Consider the following 16254-nt stretch of genomic DNA (forward strand, 5'->3'; position numbering starts at 1 on the left):
GATTGTGCCCGGCTTGTACTAATGTCCCGCTGTCCTGCCGTGTTTAACCGAGAAAGGGAAAAGACTCCTGCCTTGCCCAAATCGATGGCCTGTTCGCAAAGGGGACGTCTGCAAAGACACTTGGCTGACGAGAACTCGGGCTCAATTTCCTCGCTGTGTTCTCCCGCTCGTTCACACCCGTTGTGCCAAAGTGAGCTCTGTGCCAGGCTGGCTGGCTTGCTCTGTTGTCTGGCTGGCTGGCTGGCTTGCTCTGTTGTCTGGCTGGCTGGCTTGCTCTGTTGTCTGGCTGGCTGGCTTGCTCTGTTGTCTGGCTGGCTGGCTCGCTCTGTGTCTGTCTGGCTGGTTTGCTCGCTGGTTTTTTTTTTTATTCGTTAATGGGATGTGTGCGTCGCTGGCAAGGCCAGCATTTATTGCCCATCCCTAGTTGCCTTTGAGAAGGTGGTGGTGAGCCGCCGCCTTGAACCGCTGCAGTCCGTGTGGTGAAGGTACTCCCACAGTGCTGTTAGGGAGGGAGTTCCAGGATTTTGACCCAGCGACGATGAAGGATCGGCGATATACTTCCAAGTCAGGATGGTGTGTGACTTGGAGGTGGTGGTGTTCCCACGCGCCTGCTGCCCTTGTCCTTCTAGGCGGAAGAGGTCGCGGGTTTGGGAGGTGCTGCCGAAGAAGCCTTGGCGAGTTGCTGCAGTGCATCTTGTAGATGGTACACACTGCAGCCACGGTGCGCCGGTGGTGGAGGGAGTGGATGTTTAAGGTGGTGGATGGGGTGCCGATCAAGCGGGCTGCTTTGTCCTGAATGGTGTCGAGCTTCTTGAGTGTTGTCGGAGCTGCACTTATCCAGGCAAGTGGAGAGTATTCCATCACACTCCTGACTTGTGCCTTGTAGATGGTGGAAAGGCTTTGGGGAGTCAGGAGGTGAGACACTCGCCGCAGAATACCCAGCCTCTGACCTGCTCTTGTTGCCACAGTATTTATGAGGCTGGTCCAGTTAAGTTTCTGGTCAATGGTGACCCCCAGGATGTTGATGGTGGGGGATTTGGCGATTGTAATGCCATTGGATGTCAAGTGGAGGTGGTTAGCCTCTCGCTTGTTGGAGATAGTCATTGCCTGGCACTTCTGTGGCGCGAGTGTTACCTGCCACTTATCAGCCCAAGCCTGAACGTCGTCCAGGTCTTGTTGCATGCGGGCATGGACTGCTTCATTATCTGAGGAGTTGTAAATGGCGCTGAACACTGTGCAGTCATCAGCGAACATCCCCATTTCTGACCTTATGTTGGAGGGAAGGTCATTGATGAAGCAGCTGAAGATGGTTGAGCCTAGGACACTGCCCTGAGGAAATCCTGCAGTGATGTCCTGGGGCTGAGATGATTGACCTTCAACCACCACAACCATCTTCCTTTGTGCTAGGTATGACTCCAGCCAGTGGAGCGTTTTCCCCTCTGACTCCCATTGACTTGTGTTTTACTAGGGCTCCTTGATGCCAGACTCGGTCAAATGCTGCCTTGATGTCAAGGGCAGTCACTCTCACCTCACCTCTGGAATTCAGCTCCTTTGTCCATGTTTGGACCAAGGCTGTAATGAGGTCGGGAGCCGAGTGGTCTTGGCGGAACCCAAACTGGGCATCAGTGAGCAGGTTATTGGTGAGTAAGTGCCGCTTGATAGCACTGTCGATGACACCTTCCATCACTTTGCTGATGATTGAGAGTGGACTGATGGGGCGGTAATTGGCCGGGTTGGATTTGTCCTGCTTTTTGTGGACAGGACATACCTGGGCAGTTTTCCCACATTGTCAGATAGATGCCAGTGTTGTAGCTGTACTGGAACAGCTTGGCTAGAGGCGCGGCTAGTTCTGGAGCACAAGTCTTCAGTACGATAGCAAGAATGTTGTCGGGGCCCATAGCCTTTGCTGTGTCCAGTGTGCTCAGCCGTTTCTTGATATCACGCTGTCTCGCGCTCTCTGTCTGTCTCGCTCGCTCTGTGTCTGTCATAGAAACATAGAAGATAGGAGCAGGAGTAGGCCATTCAGCCCCTCGAGCCTTTTCCGCCATTTAATGAGATCATAGCTGATCATCCAAATTCAGTACCCTGTCCCTGCTTTCTCCCCATATCCCTTGATCCCTTTAGCCTTAAGAAATATATCTAACTCCTTCTTCAATATATTTAATAAGTTGGCCTCAACTGCCTTCTGTGGTAGAGAATTCCACAGGTTCACCACTCTCTGGGTGAAGAAATTCCTCCTCATCTCAGTCCTAAATGACTTACCCCTTATCCTTAGACTGTGGCCCCTGGTTCTGGACTCCCCGACCATCGGGAACATCCTTCCTGCATCTAGTCTGTCTAGTCCTGTTAGAAATTTATAAGTTTCAATGCGATCCCATCTCATTCTTCTAAACTCTAGTGAATATAAGCCTAATCGACCCAATCTCTCTTCATACGTCATTCCTGCCATCCCAGGTATCAGTCTGGTGAATCTTCGCTGCACTCTCTCCATGGCAAGAACATCCTTCCTCAGATAAGGCGACCAAAACTGCACACAATACTCAAGGTGTGGTCTCACCAAGGCCCTGTACAACTGCAGCAAGACATCCTTGTTCCTGTACTCGAATCCTCTCACTACGAAGGCCAACATACCATTTGCCTTCTTAACCGCCTGCAGTACCTGCATGCTTACCTTCAACGACTGGTGCACAAGGACACCCAGGTCTCGTTGCACTTCCCCTTCTCCCAATCTATTGCCGTTCAGATAATAATCTGCCTTCCTGTTTTTGACACCATTTATCCTCGCATTTATCCACATTATACTGGGCAGATGCATGGCAGATGTAATCACCCAACCTGTCTGGCTCGCCCTGTGTCTGTCTGGCTCGCTCGCTCGCTCTGTCTGTCTGGCTCGCTCGCTCGCTCTCCGCCTCTACTCCAAAGGGCTGTGCTCTTTGGAATTCTCTACCCCAGAGGGCTGTGGATGCTGAGTCGTTGAGTATATTCAAGGCTGAGATCGATCGGTTTTAGGACTCGTGGGGAATCAAGGGATATGGCGATCGGGTGGGAAAGTGGTGTTGAGGTCGAAGACCAGCCATGATCTTATTGAATGGCGGAGCAGGCTCGAGGGGCCGTATGGCCTACTCCTGCTCCTAATTCTTCTGTTCTCCCTGGCCCCCTCTCCCTTTCTCTAACTCGCTCCTCTCTTCCCCCCAGGTGCTGTATCGGAGTTTTGAGATGTTGCGGGAGCTGATTGAGAGACACAGGCTGGACTCGCAGCCGCAGCTGGACGTGGATGTGCAGGAATACCTGCATCTGAAGAGCAAGGCCATGTTCGCCAAGCTGGGGTGAGGGGTCATCGCTGCGAGGGGCAGGGGTCAGCGCCAGGAGAGGAGACTGAGGGTGAGAGGAGGAAGGAGAGATGGGAACACAGGAACAGGAGGAGGCCATTCAACCCCCTCGAGCCTGTTACACAGGAACAGGAGGAGGCCCATTCAGCCCCTCGAGCCTGTTACACAGGAACAGGAGGAGGCCGTTCAGCCCCTGGAGCCTGTTACACAGGAACAGGAGGAGGCCATTCAACCCCCTCGAGCCTGTTGCACAGGAACAGGAGGAGGCCCATTCAGCCCCTCGAGCCTGTTACACAGGAACAGGAGGAGGCCCATTCAGCCCCTGGAGCCTGTTACACAGGAACAGGAGGAGGCCGTTCAGCCCCTGGAGCCTGTTACACAGGAACAGGAGGAGGCCGTTCAGCCCCTCGAGCCTGTTACACAGGAACAGGAGGAGGCCATTCAGCCCCCTCGAGCCTGTTACACAGGAACAGGAGGAGGCCATTCAGCCCCTCGAGTCTGTTACACAGGAACAGGAGGAGGCCCATTCAGACCCTCGAGCCTGTTACACAGGAACAGGAGGAGGCCATTCAGCCCCTGGAGCCTGTTACACAGGAACAGGAGGAGGCCATTCAGCCCCTCGAGCCTGTTACACAGGAACAGGAGGAGGCCCATTCAGACCCTCGAGCCTGTTACACAGGAACAGGAGGAGGTCATTCAACCCCTGGAGCCTGTTACACAGGAACAGGAGGAGGCCCATTCAGCCCCTCGAGCCTGTTACACAGGAACAGGAGGAGGCCATTCAGCCCCTCGAGCCTGTTACACAGGAACAGGAGGAGGCCCATTCAGCCCCTGGAGCCTGTTACACAGGAACAGGAGGAGGCCATTCAGCCCCCTCGAGCCTGTTACACAGGAACAGGAGGAGGCCCATTCAGCCCCTGGAGCCTGTTACACAGGAACAGGAGGAGGCCATTCAGCCCCTGGAGCCTGTTACACAGGAACAGGAGAGGAGGCCGTTCAGCCCCTGGAGCCTGCACCGCCATTTAATGAGATCATGGCTGATCTGCGACCTAATTCCATCCACCCGCCTTTGCCCCATATCCCTTAATATCTTTGGTTAACAGAAATCTATCAATCTCCGATTTAAAATTAACAATTGATCTCGCACCAATTGCCGTTTGCGGAAGAGAGTTCCAAACTTCTGCCACCCTTTGTGTGTCGAAGTGTTTCCTAACTTCACTCCTGAAAGTTCTTTCTCTAATTTTTAGACTATGCTCCCTAGTCCTAGACTCCCCAACCAGCGGAAATAGTTTCTCTCGATCTACCCTATCAGTTCCCCTTAATATCTTGGCAACTTCGATCAAATCTCCCCTTAAGCTTCTAAATTCCAGGGAATACAACCCTAGTTTCTGTAGTCTCTCCTCGTAATTTAACCCTTGGGGTCTGGGGGAGATTGGGGGCGGGAGAGAAGGGAGGGGAGATTGGGGCGAGAGAGGAGTGAGGGGAGATTGGGGGCGGGGGAGGAGGGAGGGGAGATTGGGAGGAGGGAGGGGAGATTGGGGGCGGGGGAGGAGGGAGGGGAGATTGGGAGGAGGGAGGGGAGATTGGGGGGAGGGAGGGGAGATTGGGGGCGGGGGAGGAGGGAGGGGAGATTGGGGGGAGGGAGGGGAGATTGGGGGGAGGGAGGGGAGATTGGGGGCGGGGGAGGAGGGAGGGGAGATTGGGGGGAGAGGAGGGAGGGGAGATTGGGGGAGGGAGAGGAGGGAGGGGAGATTGGGGGGAGGGAGGGGAGATTGGGGGGAGGGAGGGGAGACTGGGGGCGAGGGAGGAGGGAGGTGAGATTGGGGGCGAGGGAGGAGGGAGGGGAGATTGGGGGAGGAGGGAGGGGAGATTGGGGGGAGGGAGAGGAGGGAGGGGAGATTGGGGGCGGGGGAGGAGGGAGGGGAGATTGGGGGAGGGAGGGGAGATTGGGGGCGGGGGAGGAGGGAGGGGAGATTGGGGGCGGGGGAGGAGGGAGGGGAGATTGGGGGGAGGAGGGAAGGGAGATTGGGGGAGGAGGGAGGGGAGATTGCGGGGAGGGGGGAGGGGAGATTGGGGCGGGAGAGGAGGGAGGGGAGATTTGGGGGGGAGAGGAGGGAGGGGAGATTGGGGGCGGGGGAGGAGGGGGGAGATTGGGGGCGGGGGAGGAGGGAGGGGAGATTGGGGGAGGGAGAGGAGGGAGGGAAGATTGAGGGCAGGAGAGGAGGGAGGGGAGATTGGGGGGCAGGAGAGGAGGGAGGGGAGATTGGGGGGGCAGGAGAGGAGGGAAGGGAGATTGTGGGGGAGAGGCGGGAGGGGAGATAGGGGGCGGGGGAGGAGGGAGGGGAGATTGGGGGCGGGGGAGGAGGGAGGGGAGATAGGGGGCGGGGGAGGAGGGAGGGGAGATTGGGGGCGGGGGAGGAGGGAGGGGAGATTGGGGGCGGGGGAGGAGGGAGGGGAGATTGGGGGGAGGGGGAGGAGGGAAGGGAGATTGGGGGAGGAGGGAGGGGAGATTGCGGGGAGGGGGGAGGGGAGATTGGGGCGGGAGAGGAGGGAGGGGAGATTTGGGGGGGAGAGGAGGGAGGGGAGATTGGGGGCGGGGGAGGAGGGGGGAGATTGGGGGCGGGGGAGGAGGGAGGGGAGATTGGGGGAGGGAGAGGAGGGAGGGGAGATTGGGGGAGGGAGAGGAGGGAGGGAAGATTGAGGGCAGGAGAGGAGGGAGGGGAGATTGGGGGGCAGGAGAGGAGGGAGGGGAGATTGGGGGGGCAGGAGAGGAGGGAAGGGAGATTGTGGGGGAGAGGCGGGAGGGGAGATAGGGGGCGGGGGAGGAGGGAGGGGAGATTGGGGGCGGGGGAGGAGGGAGGGGAGATTGGGGGCGGGGGAGGAGGGAGGGGAGATTGGGGGCGGGGGGGGAGGGAGGGGAGATTGGGGGCGGGGGAGGAGGGAGGGGAGATTGGGGGGAGGGGAGATTGTGGGCGGGGGAGGAGGGAGGGGAGATTGGGGGGAGGGGAGGAGGGAGGGGAGATTGGGGGCGGGGGAGGAGGGAGGGGAGTTTGGGGCGGGGGAGGAGGGAGGGGAGATTGGGGGGAGGGAGAGGAGGGAGGGGAGATTGGGGGGAGGGAGGGGAGATTGGGGGGGAGGGAGAGGAGGGAGGGGAGATTGGGGGCGGGGGAGGAGGGAGGGGAGATTGGGGGCGGGGGAGGGGAGATTGGGGGCGGGGGAGGAGGGAGGCGAGATTGGGAGGAGGGAGGGGAGATTGGGGGGAGGGAGAGGAGGAAGGGGAGATTGGGGGGGAGGGAGGGGAGATTGGGGGGGGAGGGAGGGGAGATTGGGGGGAGGGAGGGGAGATTGGGGGCGGGGGAGGAGGGAGGGGAGATTGGGGGCGGGGGAGGAGGGAGGGGAGATTGGGGGCGGGGGAGGGGAGATTGGGGGCGGGGGAGGAGGGAGGGGAGATTGGGGGCGGTGGAGGAGGGAGGGGAGATTGGGGGCGGGGGAGGGGAGATTGGGGGCGGGGGAGGAGGGAGGGGAGATTGGGGGCGGGGGAGGAGGGAGGGGAGATTGGGGGCGGGGGAGGAGGGAGGGGAGATTGGGGGCGGGAGAGGAGGGAGGGGAGATTGGGGGGAGAGGAGGGAGGGGAGATTGGGGGCGGGGGAGGAGGGAGGGGAGATTGGGGGGAGGGAGAGGAGGGAGGGGAGATTGGGGGGAGGGAGGGGAGATTGGGGGCTGGGGGGAGGGAGGGGAGATTGGGGGCGGGGGAGGAGGGAGGGGAGATTGGGGGCGGGGGAGGGGAGATTGGGGGCGGGGGAGGAGGGAGGGGAGATTGGGGGCGGGGGAGGAGGGAGGGGAGATTGGGGGGAGGGAGAGGAGGGAGGGGAGATTGGGGGGAGGGAGGGGGAGGGGAGATTGGGGGCGGGGGAGGAGGGAGGGGAGATTGGGGGCGGGAGAGGAGGGAGGGGAGATTGGGGGGAGAGAGGAGGGAGGGGAGATTGGGGCGGGGGAGGAGGGAGGGGAGATTGGGGGGAGGGAGAGGAGGGAGGGGAGATTGGGGGGAGGGAGGGGAGATTGGGGGCGGGGGAGGAGGGAGGGGAGATTGGGGGGAGGGAGAGGAGGGAGGGGAGATTGGGAGCGAGGGAGGAGGGAGGGGAGATTAGGGAGGAGGGAGGGGAGATTGGGGGCGGGGGAGGAGGGAGGGGAGATTGGGGGGACGGAGAGGAGGGAGGGGAGATTGGGGGCGGGAGAGGAGGGAGGGGAGATTGGGGGGAGGGAGGGGAGATTGGGGGCGGGGGAGGGGAGATTGGGGGCGGGGGAGGAGGGAGGGGAGATTGGGGGAGGAGGGAGGGGAGATTGGGGGCGAGGGAGGGGAGATTGGGGGCGGGGGAGGGGAGATTGGGGGCGGGGGAGGAGGGAGGGGAGATTGGGGGGAGGGAGAGGAGGGAGGGGAGATTGGGGGCGGGAGAGGAGGGAGTGGAGATTGGGGGGGAGAGAGAGGAGGGAGGGGAGATTGGGGGAGGGAGGGGAGATTGGGGGCGGGAGAGGAGGGAGTGGAGATTGGGGGGGAGAGAGGAGGGAGGGGAGATTGGGGGCGGGGGGGGAGGGAGGGGAGATTGGGGGAGGAGGGAGGGGAGATTGGGGGGAGGGAGGGGGGAGGGGAGATTGGGGGAGGGAAGGGAGATTGGGGGCGGGGGAGGGAGGGGAGATTGGGGGCGGGGGCGGAGGGAGGGGAGATTGGGGCGAGGGAGGAGGGAGGGGAGATTGGGGGGGGAGGAGGGAGGGGAGATTGGGGCGAGGGGGAGGAGGGAGGGGAGATTGGGGGCGGGGGAGGAGGGAGGGGAGATTGGGGCGAGGGAGGAGGGAGGGGAGATTGGGGCGAGGAAGAGGAGGGAGGGGAGATTGGGGGCGGGGGAGGAGGGAGGGGAGATTGGGGGAGATTGGGGGCGGGGGGGGAGGGAGGGGAGATTGGGGGCGGGGGAGGGGAGATTGGGGGGAGGGAGGGGAGATTGGGGGCGGGGGAGGAGGGAGGGGAGGGGAGATTGGGGGCGGGGGAGGGGAGGGAGGGGAGATTGGGGGAGGGAGGGGAGACTGGGGGGAGGGAGGGGAGATTGGGGGAGGGAGGGGAGACTGGGGGGAGGGAGGGGAGATTGGGGGCGGGGGAGGGGAGAGGAGGGGAGGGGAGATTGGGGGCGGGGGAGGAGGGAGGGGAGATTGGGGGCGGGGGAGGAGGGAGGAGAGATTGGGGGAGGAGGGAGGGGAGATTGGGGGCGGGGGAGGTGGGAGGGGAGATTGGAGGGCGGGGGAGGAGGTCGGGGAGATTGGGGGCGGGGGAGGAGGGAGGGGAGATTGGGGGGAGGGGGAGGAGGGAAGGGAGATTGGGGGAGGAGGGAGGGGAGATTGCGGGGAGGGGGGAGGGGAGATTGGGGCGGGAGAGGAGGGAGGGGAGATTTGGGGGGGAGAGGAGGGAGGGGAGATTGGGGGCGGGGGAGGAGGGAGGGGAGATTGGGGGCGGGGGAGGAGGGAGGGGAGATTGGGGGAGGGAGAGGAGGGAGGGAAGATTGAGGGCAGGAGAGGAGGGAGGGGAGATTGGGGGGCAGGAGAGGAGGGAGGGGAGTTTGGGGGGGCAGGAGAGGAGGGAGGGGAGATTGTGGGGGAGAGGCGGGAGGGGAGATAGGGTTGGGGGAGGAGGGAGGGGAGATTGGGGGCGGGGGAGGAGGGAGGGGAGATTGGGGGCGGGGGAGGAGGGAGGGGAGATTGGGGGCGGGAGGGGAGATTGGGGGCGGGGGAGGAGGGAGGGGAGATTGGGGGCGGGGGAGGGGAGATTGGGGGAGGGAGAGGAGGGAGGGAAGATTGAGGGCAGGAGAGGAGGGAGGGGAGATTGGGGGGCAGGAGAGGAGGGAGGGGAGATTGGGGGGGCAGGAGAGGAGGGAGGGGAGGTTGTGGGGGAGAGGCGGGAGGGGAGATAGGGTGCGGGGGAGGAGGGAGGGGAGATTGGGGGCGGGGGAGGAGGGAGGGGAGATTGGGGGCGGGGGAGGAGGGAGGGGAGATTGGGGGCGGGGGAGGAGGGAGGGGAGATTGGGGGCGGGGGAGGAGGGAGGGGAGATTGGGGGCGGGGGAGGAGGGAGGGGAGATTGGGGGCGGGGGAGGAGGGAGGGGAGATTGGGGGCGGGTGAGGAGGGAGGGGAGATTGGGGGCGGGGGAGGAGGGAGGGGAGATTGGGGGCGGGGGAGGAGGGAGGGGAGATTGGGGGCGGGGGGAGGAGGGAGGGGAGATTGGGGGCGGTGGAGGAGGGAGGGGAGATTGGGGGAGGAGGGAGGGGAGATTGGGGCGGGGGAGGAGGGAGGGGAGATTGGGGGCGGGGGAGGAGGGAGGGGAGATTGGGGCGGGGGAGGATGGAGGGGAGATTGGGGGCGGGGGAGGCGGGAGGGGAGATTGGGAGGAGGGAGGGGAGATTGGGGGCGGGGGAGGAGGGAGGGGAGATTGGGAGGAGGGAGGGGAGATTGGGGGCGGGGGAGGAGGGAGGGGAGATTGGGGGCGGGGGAGGAGGGAGGGGAGATTGGGGCGGGGGAGGAGGGAGGGGAGATTGGGGGCGGGGGGAGGAGGGAGGGGAGATTGGGGCGGGGGAGGATGGAGGGGAGATTGGGGGCGGGGGAGGAGGGAGGGGAGATTGGGGGCGGGGGAGGAGGGAGGGGAGATTGGGGGCGGGGGAGGAGGGAGGGGAGATTGGGGGGGGGAGGAGGGAGGGGAGATTGGGGGCGGGGGAGGAGGGAGGGGAGATTGGGGGCGGGGGAGGAGGGAGGGGAGATTGGGGCGGGGGAGGAGGGAGGGGAGATTGGGGGCGGGAGAGGAGGGAGGGGGGAGGGGGAGGAGGGAGGGGAGATTGGGGGCGGGGGAGGAGGGAGGGGAGATTGGGGCGGGGGAGGAGGGAGGGGAGATTGGGGCGGGGGAGGAGGGAGGGGAGATTGGGGGGGGGAGGAGGGAGGGGAGATTGGGGGCGGGGGAGGAGGGAGGGGAGATTGGGGGCGGGGGAGGAGGGAGGGGAGATTGGGGGCGGGGGAGGAGGGAGGGGAGATTGGGGGCGGGGGAGGGGAGATTGGGGGGCAGGAGAGGAGGGAGGGGAGATTTCGGGGGGAGGGAGGGGAGCTGTGGAGGGGGAATGAGTCCCTCAGTTTCTCTGAGGTTCGCTGAGATATAATGAGTAGGAGGAGATGGGACGATGGGTCTTGATACCAACACCGTGAGGATGGGGGGCGGTGGCGGGGTGGAGGAGTGAGTCGACCAGACCGAGATGGACAGAGCGAAACGGTGATGGAGGGAAAGAGAGCGAGATTTCAGATGAGCAAGAGGTTGGATAGAAGAGTTAACTCTGGAGAGCCTGTCTCACTCCAGGGGTGAAGCCCCCTCCAGGGGGGGGATCAGCGCACTTGCCTTTTTGTCTCTGACTATTGCCACTTTTCCCCCACCCCAGCCTCATGAAACTGGAGCTCCGACACCAGATGTTCGACCAGGACAGGGTGGAAACACATCAACAGATCAGGTACGGACTCCAAACTAAACCCTTGAGATCTTCAGGACGCCCCACCCATCACCCAGTCTGTCTCCTGACGGACCCACCCATCACCCAGTCCGTCTCCTGACGGACCCACCCATCACCCAGTTTGTCTCCTGACGGACCCACCCATCACCCAGTCCGTCTCCTGACGGACCCACCCATCACCCAGTCCGTCTCCTGACGGACCCACTCATCACCCAGTCCGTCTCCTGACGGACCCACTCATCACCCAGTCCGTCTCCTGACGGACCCACCCATCACCCAGTCCATCTCCTGACGGACCCACACCATCACCCAGTTTGTCTCCTGACGGACCCACCCATCACCCAGTCCGTCTCCTGACGGACCCACTCATCACCCAGTCCGTCTCCTGACGGACCCACTCATCACCCAGTCCGTCTCCTGACGGACCCACCCATCACCCAGTCCATCTCCTGACGGACCCACCCATCACCCAGTCCGTCTCCTGACGGACCCACCCATCACCCAGTCCATCTCCTGACGGACCCACCCATCACCCAGTCCGTCTCCTGACGGACCCACCCATCACCCAGTCCATCTCCTGACGGACCCACCCATCACCCAGTCCGTCTCCTGACGGACCCACCCATCACCCAGTCCATCTCCTGACGGACCCACCCATCACCCAGTCCGTCTCCTGACGGACCCACCCATCACCCAGTCCGTCTCCTGACGGACCCACCCATCACCCAGTCCGTCTCCTGACGGACCCACCCATCACCCAGTCCGTCTCCTGACGGACCCACCCATCACCCAGTCTGTCTCCTGACGGACCCACCCATCACCCAGTCCGTCTCCTGACGGACCCACCCATCACCCAGTCTGTCTCCTGACGGACCCACCCATCACCCAGTCCATCTCCTGACGGACCCACCCATCACCCAGTCCGTCTCCTGACGGACCCACCCATCACCCAGTCCGTCTCCTGACGGACCCACCCATCACCCAGTCCATCTCCTGACGGACCCACCCATCACCCAGTCCGTCTCCTGACGGACCCACCCATCACCCAGTCCGTCTCCTGACGGACCCACCCATCACCCAGTCTGTCTCCTGACGGACCCACCCATCACCCAGTCCGTCTCCTGACGGACCCACCCATCACCCAGTCTGTCTCCTGACGGACCCACCCATCACCCAGTCCATCTCCTGACGGACCCACCCATCACCCAGTCCGTCTCCTGACGGACCCACCCATCACCCAGTCCGTCTCCTGACGGACCCACCCATCACCCAGTCCGTCTCCTGACGGACCCACCCATCACCCAGTCCGTCTCCTGACGGACCCACCCATCACCCAGTCCGTCTCCTGACGGACCCACCCATCACCCAGTCCGTCTCCTGACGGACCCACCCATCACCCAGTCCGTCTCCTGACGGACCCACCCATCACCCAGTCCGTCTCCTGACGGACCCACCCATCACCCAGTCCGTCTCCTGACGGACCCACCCATCACCCAGTCCATCTCCTGACGGACCCACCCATCACCCAGTCCGTCTCCTGACGGACCCACCCATCACCCAGTCCGTCTCCTGACGGACCCACCCATCACCCAGTCCATCTCCTGACGGACCCACCCATCGCCCAGTCCGTCTCCTGACGGACCCACCCATCACCCAGTCTGTCTCCTGACGGACCCACCCATCACCCAGTCCGTCTCCTGACGGACCCACCCCATTCACTCCCAACTGACCCAACCCCAGAGAAGGTTGAGAGGAGATTTGATAGAGATGTTCAAAATCATGATGGGGTTGAGACAGAGTAGATAGAGAGAAACTGTTCCCATTGGCGGAAGGGTCGAGAACCAGAGGACACAGATTTACGGCAATTGGCAGAAGAACCAAAGGCGACATGAGGAAAAACTTTTTACTCATCGAGTGGTTAGGATCTGGAATGCACGGCCTGAGAGGGTGGTGGAGGCAGATTCAATCACGGCTTTCAAAAGGGAATTGGATAAGTACCTGAAGGAAAGAAATGTGCAGGGTTACGGGGAAAGGGCGGGGGGAGCGGGACTCGCTGAAGCGCTCTTGCAGAGAACCGGCACGTGCTCGACGGGCCGAATGGCCTCTTTCTGTGCTGTCACCATTCTATGATTCTATGAAACATGTAAGATTCTGAGGGGGATTGACAGGGTAGATGCTGAGAGGTTGTTTCCCCCTGGCTGGAGAGTCTAGAACTAGGGGGCACAGTCTCAGGATAAGGGGTCGGCCATTTAAGACTGAGATGAGGAGGAATTTCTTCACTCAGAGGGTTGTGAATCTTTGGAATTCACTGCCCCAGAGGGCTGTGGATGCTGAGTCGTCGAGTATAGAGAGTCATAACGGCACAGAAAGAGGCCATTCGGCCCATCGAGTCCGTGCCGGCTCTCTGTGGAGCAATCCAGTCAGTCCCATTCCCCCCGCTCTATCCCCGTAGCCCTGTAAGTTTATTTCCCTCAAGTGTCTATCCAGTCTCCCCTTGAAAACATTGAGTGTCTCCGCTTCCACCACTTCCGTCGGCAGCGAGTTCCAGGTCCTCACCACTCGCTGCGTAAAAAAGTTTTTCCTCACATCCCCCCCTGTATCTCTTGCCCAAAACCTTAAATCTGTGTCCCCTAGTCCTTGTACCATCAACTAGTGGGAACAGCCTTTCCCCGTCTAGCCTATCCAAACCCGTCATAATCTTCTACACCTCGATCAAATCACCCCGCAACCTCCTTTGCTCCAATGAAAACAAATCCAGCTTCTCCAACCTGTCCTTGTAGCTAAGATCCCCCATCCCCGGAACCATTCTGGTAAATCTCCTCTGCACCCTCTCAAGGGCCTTCACATCCTTCCTAAAGTGCGGTGACCAGAACTGGACGCAATACTCCAGTTGTGGCCTAACCAGTGCTTTATAAAGGTTCAGCATAACTTCTCCACTTTTGTACTCAATACCTCTATCTACAGAAACATAGAAGATAGGAGCAGGAGTAGGCCATTCAATGAGATCATGGCTGATCATCCAAATTCAGTACCCTGTCCCTGCCTTCTCCCCATATCCCTTGATCCCTTTAGCCGTAAGAAATATATCTAACTCCTTCTTGAATATATTTAATGAATTGGCCTCCACTGCCTTCTGTGGTAGAGAATTCCACAGGTTCCCCACTCTCTGGGTGAAGAAATTCCTCCTCATCTCTGTCCTAAATGGCTTACCCCTTATCCTTAGACTATGACCCCTGGTTCTTGACTCCCCCGCTATCGGGAACATCCTTCCTGCATCTAGTCTGTCTAGTCCTGTTAGAATTTTATAAGTTTCAATGAGATCCCCTCTCATTCTTCTAAACTCCAGCGAGTATAAGCCCAATCGACCCAATCTCTCCTCGCACGTCATTCCTGCCATCCCAGGTATCAGTCTGGTGAATCTTCGCTGCACTCCCTCCATGGCAAGAACATCCTTCCTCAGATAAGGCGACCAAAACTGCACACAATACTCAAGGTGCGGTCTCACCAAGGCCCTGTACAACTGCAGCAAGACATCCTTGTTCCTGTACTCGAACCCTCTCGCTACGAAGGCCAACATACCATTTGCCTTCTTAACCGCCTGCTGCACCTGCATGCTTACCTTCAGCGACTGGTGCACAAGGACACCCAGGTCTCATTGCACTTCCCCTTTTCCCAATTTATTGCCATTCAGATAATAATCCGCCTTCCTGTTTTTGCCACCACAGTGGATAACCTCGCATTTATCCACATTATACTGCTTCTGCCCAATCACCCAACCTGTCCAAATCATACTGGAGTTTCTCTCCATTATGAAGAGGTATTGAGTACAAATCGATCATTGAGAGAGATTTTTGGGACTCTGGGGGAATCGAGGGATATGGGGATCGGGCGCGAAAGTGGAGTTGAGGTGGATGATTAGCCACGATCTTATTGAATGGCGGAGCAGGCTCGAGGGGCCGTACAGCCAACTCCTGCTCTTATTCCTTATGTTGTGATGGCTCTTCGGCCTCCCCTGCTCTGTGTCCTGTGGTTTATGGGTGTTTGTTGTGTGTGTGTTGATGCAGGGAGGTGCTGCTGAGGGGGCTCGACACTCAACAACGGAGCGCCAAGGCCCTGCGAGGGACCCTCGACCTGTACCAGATCCTGGGCGGGGAGTTCGAGGAGCTGGCCGCGGAGTACGGCCGCCTGAGGGAGGAGCTCGACAACAAGAAGTGGGCCCTGCAGGAGTTCAGCAAGCCCCGGGCCTAGGACCGAGGTGGCTCGGGGCGGGGGGTGGGGGGAGGCCTCCCTTTCCGTGGTGAGGAGGGGAGCCATTGACCCCCCACCCCCAGACGTACTCGACCCCCGCAGCCGCGCTCTCCTTCCCGTTGAGCCGTCCCTTCGGTTCCCGCACCTCCAGGGGAACGGTCTTTTGGAAAGCGGGCAAGGGCCTTTCACTCAAGGCCCCCACGGGAGAAGGAATGGGGGTGGTGGTGGTGGGGGAGAGACACGGGGCAGGGGGAACACACTTGGCTTGTGTGGTCAGGGGGGAATGGAGGAGCACGGGGGGGAGCGGAGGGGGGAAATTGAGAGTTGGGGGAATGGGGAGAGAGGCGGAGGAATGCGATGGGAGAGTGAGGAGGGGGAATGCGAGAGAAAGAGGGGGGAGGAGGGAGCGAGAATGGGGAGAGAGGAGGGATCAGTGGGATGGGGATGTGCTGTCGCAGATTCCTCCGGCTGTACAGTTTGAAAGTCGAATCACAAATAAAGTTGGACATAATCGCCTGAGATTGTTGCGGAGTCTCGCTTTTTTTTTCATTTAACGATCTTGACGGTACTCGATCCCCATCATATAGCGGAGTAATCACTATCAGCTTGGTTCGCTCGGTATCTCTCTCTCTCTCTCCCTCTGAGTCAGAAGGTCCCAGGCCAACACTCCCCAGTACCGAGGGAACGCTGCGCTGTCGGAGGGGCAGTACTGAGGGAGTGCCGCACTGTCGGAGGGGCAGTACTGAGAGAACGCTGCACTGTCGGAGGGGCCGTACTGTCGGAGGGGCCGTACTGAGGGAGCGCCGCACTGTCGGAGGTTCAGTACTGAGGGAGCGCTGCACTGTCGGAGGGTCCGTACTGAGGGAGCGTCGGAGGGGCAGTACTGAGGGAGCGCCGCGCTGTCGGAGGGTCAGTACTGAGGGAGCGCCGCACTGTCGGAGGGGCAGTACTGAGGGAGCGCCGCACTGTCGGAGGGGCAGTACTGAGGGAGCACCGCACTGTCGGAGGGGCAGTACTGAGGGAGCGCCGCACCGTCGGAGGGGCAGTACTGAGGGTGTGCTGCACTGTCGGAGGGGCAGTACTGAGGGAGCGCTGAACTGGGAGAGGCAGTACTGAGGGTGCGCTGCACTGTCGGAGGGGCAGTACTGAGAG

General features: G+C 61.2%; 2 protein-coding genes across 2 annotated transcripts in view; both read left to right on the plus strand.

Annotated features, from left to right (window-relative positions):
* The window catches only part of LOC147118183 (HAUS augmin-like complex subunit 4), a 24121-nt gene extending 20795 nt beyond the window's left edge, over nt 1–3326 (plus strand). The window contains exon 7 of the mRNA XM_085984287.1: nt 3196–3326. Within this exon, the coding sequence (XP_085840413.1) occupies nt 3196–3215 (20 nt within the window). The 3' untranslated portion in view covers nt 3216–3326. The remainder of the gene's footprint in view (nt 1–3195) is intronic.
* LOC147118184 (HAUS augmin-like complex subunit 4) lies at nt 3217–15351 on the plus strand. Its single transcript, XM_085984286.1, has 3 exons — nt 3217–3326; nt 10786–10854; nt 14919–15351. Exons 1-3 carry the CDS (start codon nt 3217–3219, stop codon nt 15100–15102), a joined length of 363 nt encoding a protein of 120 aa, XP_085840412.1. The 3' UTR covers nt 15103–15351.
* Nucleotides 15352–16254: the final 903 nt, after the last annotated feature.

Source organism: Somniosus microcephalus, chromosome 4 (assembly GCF_052327205.1).
Source record: "Somniosus microcephalus isolate GS21.2 chromosome 4, FLI_Smic_1.0, whole genome shotgun sequence".
NCBI classification, from domain to species: domain Eukaryota; kingdom Metazoa; phylum Chordata; class Chondrichthyes; order Squaliformes; family Somniosidae; genus Somniosus; species Somniosus microcephalus.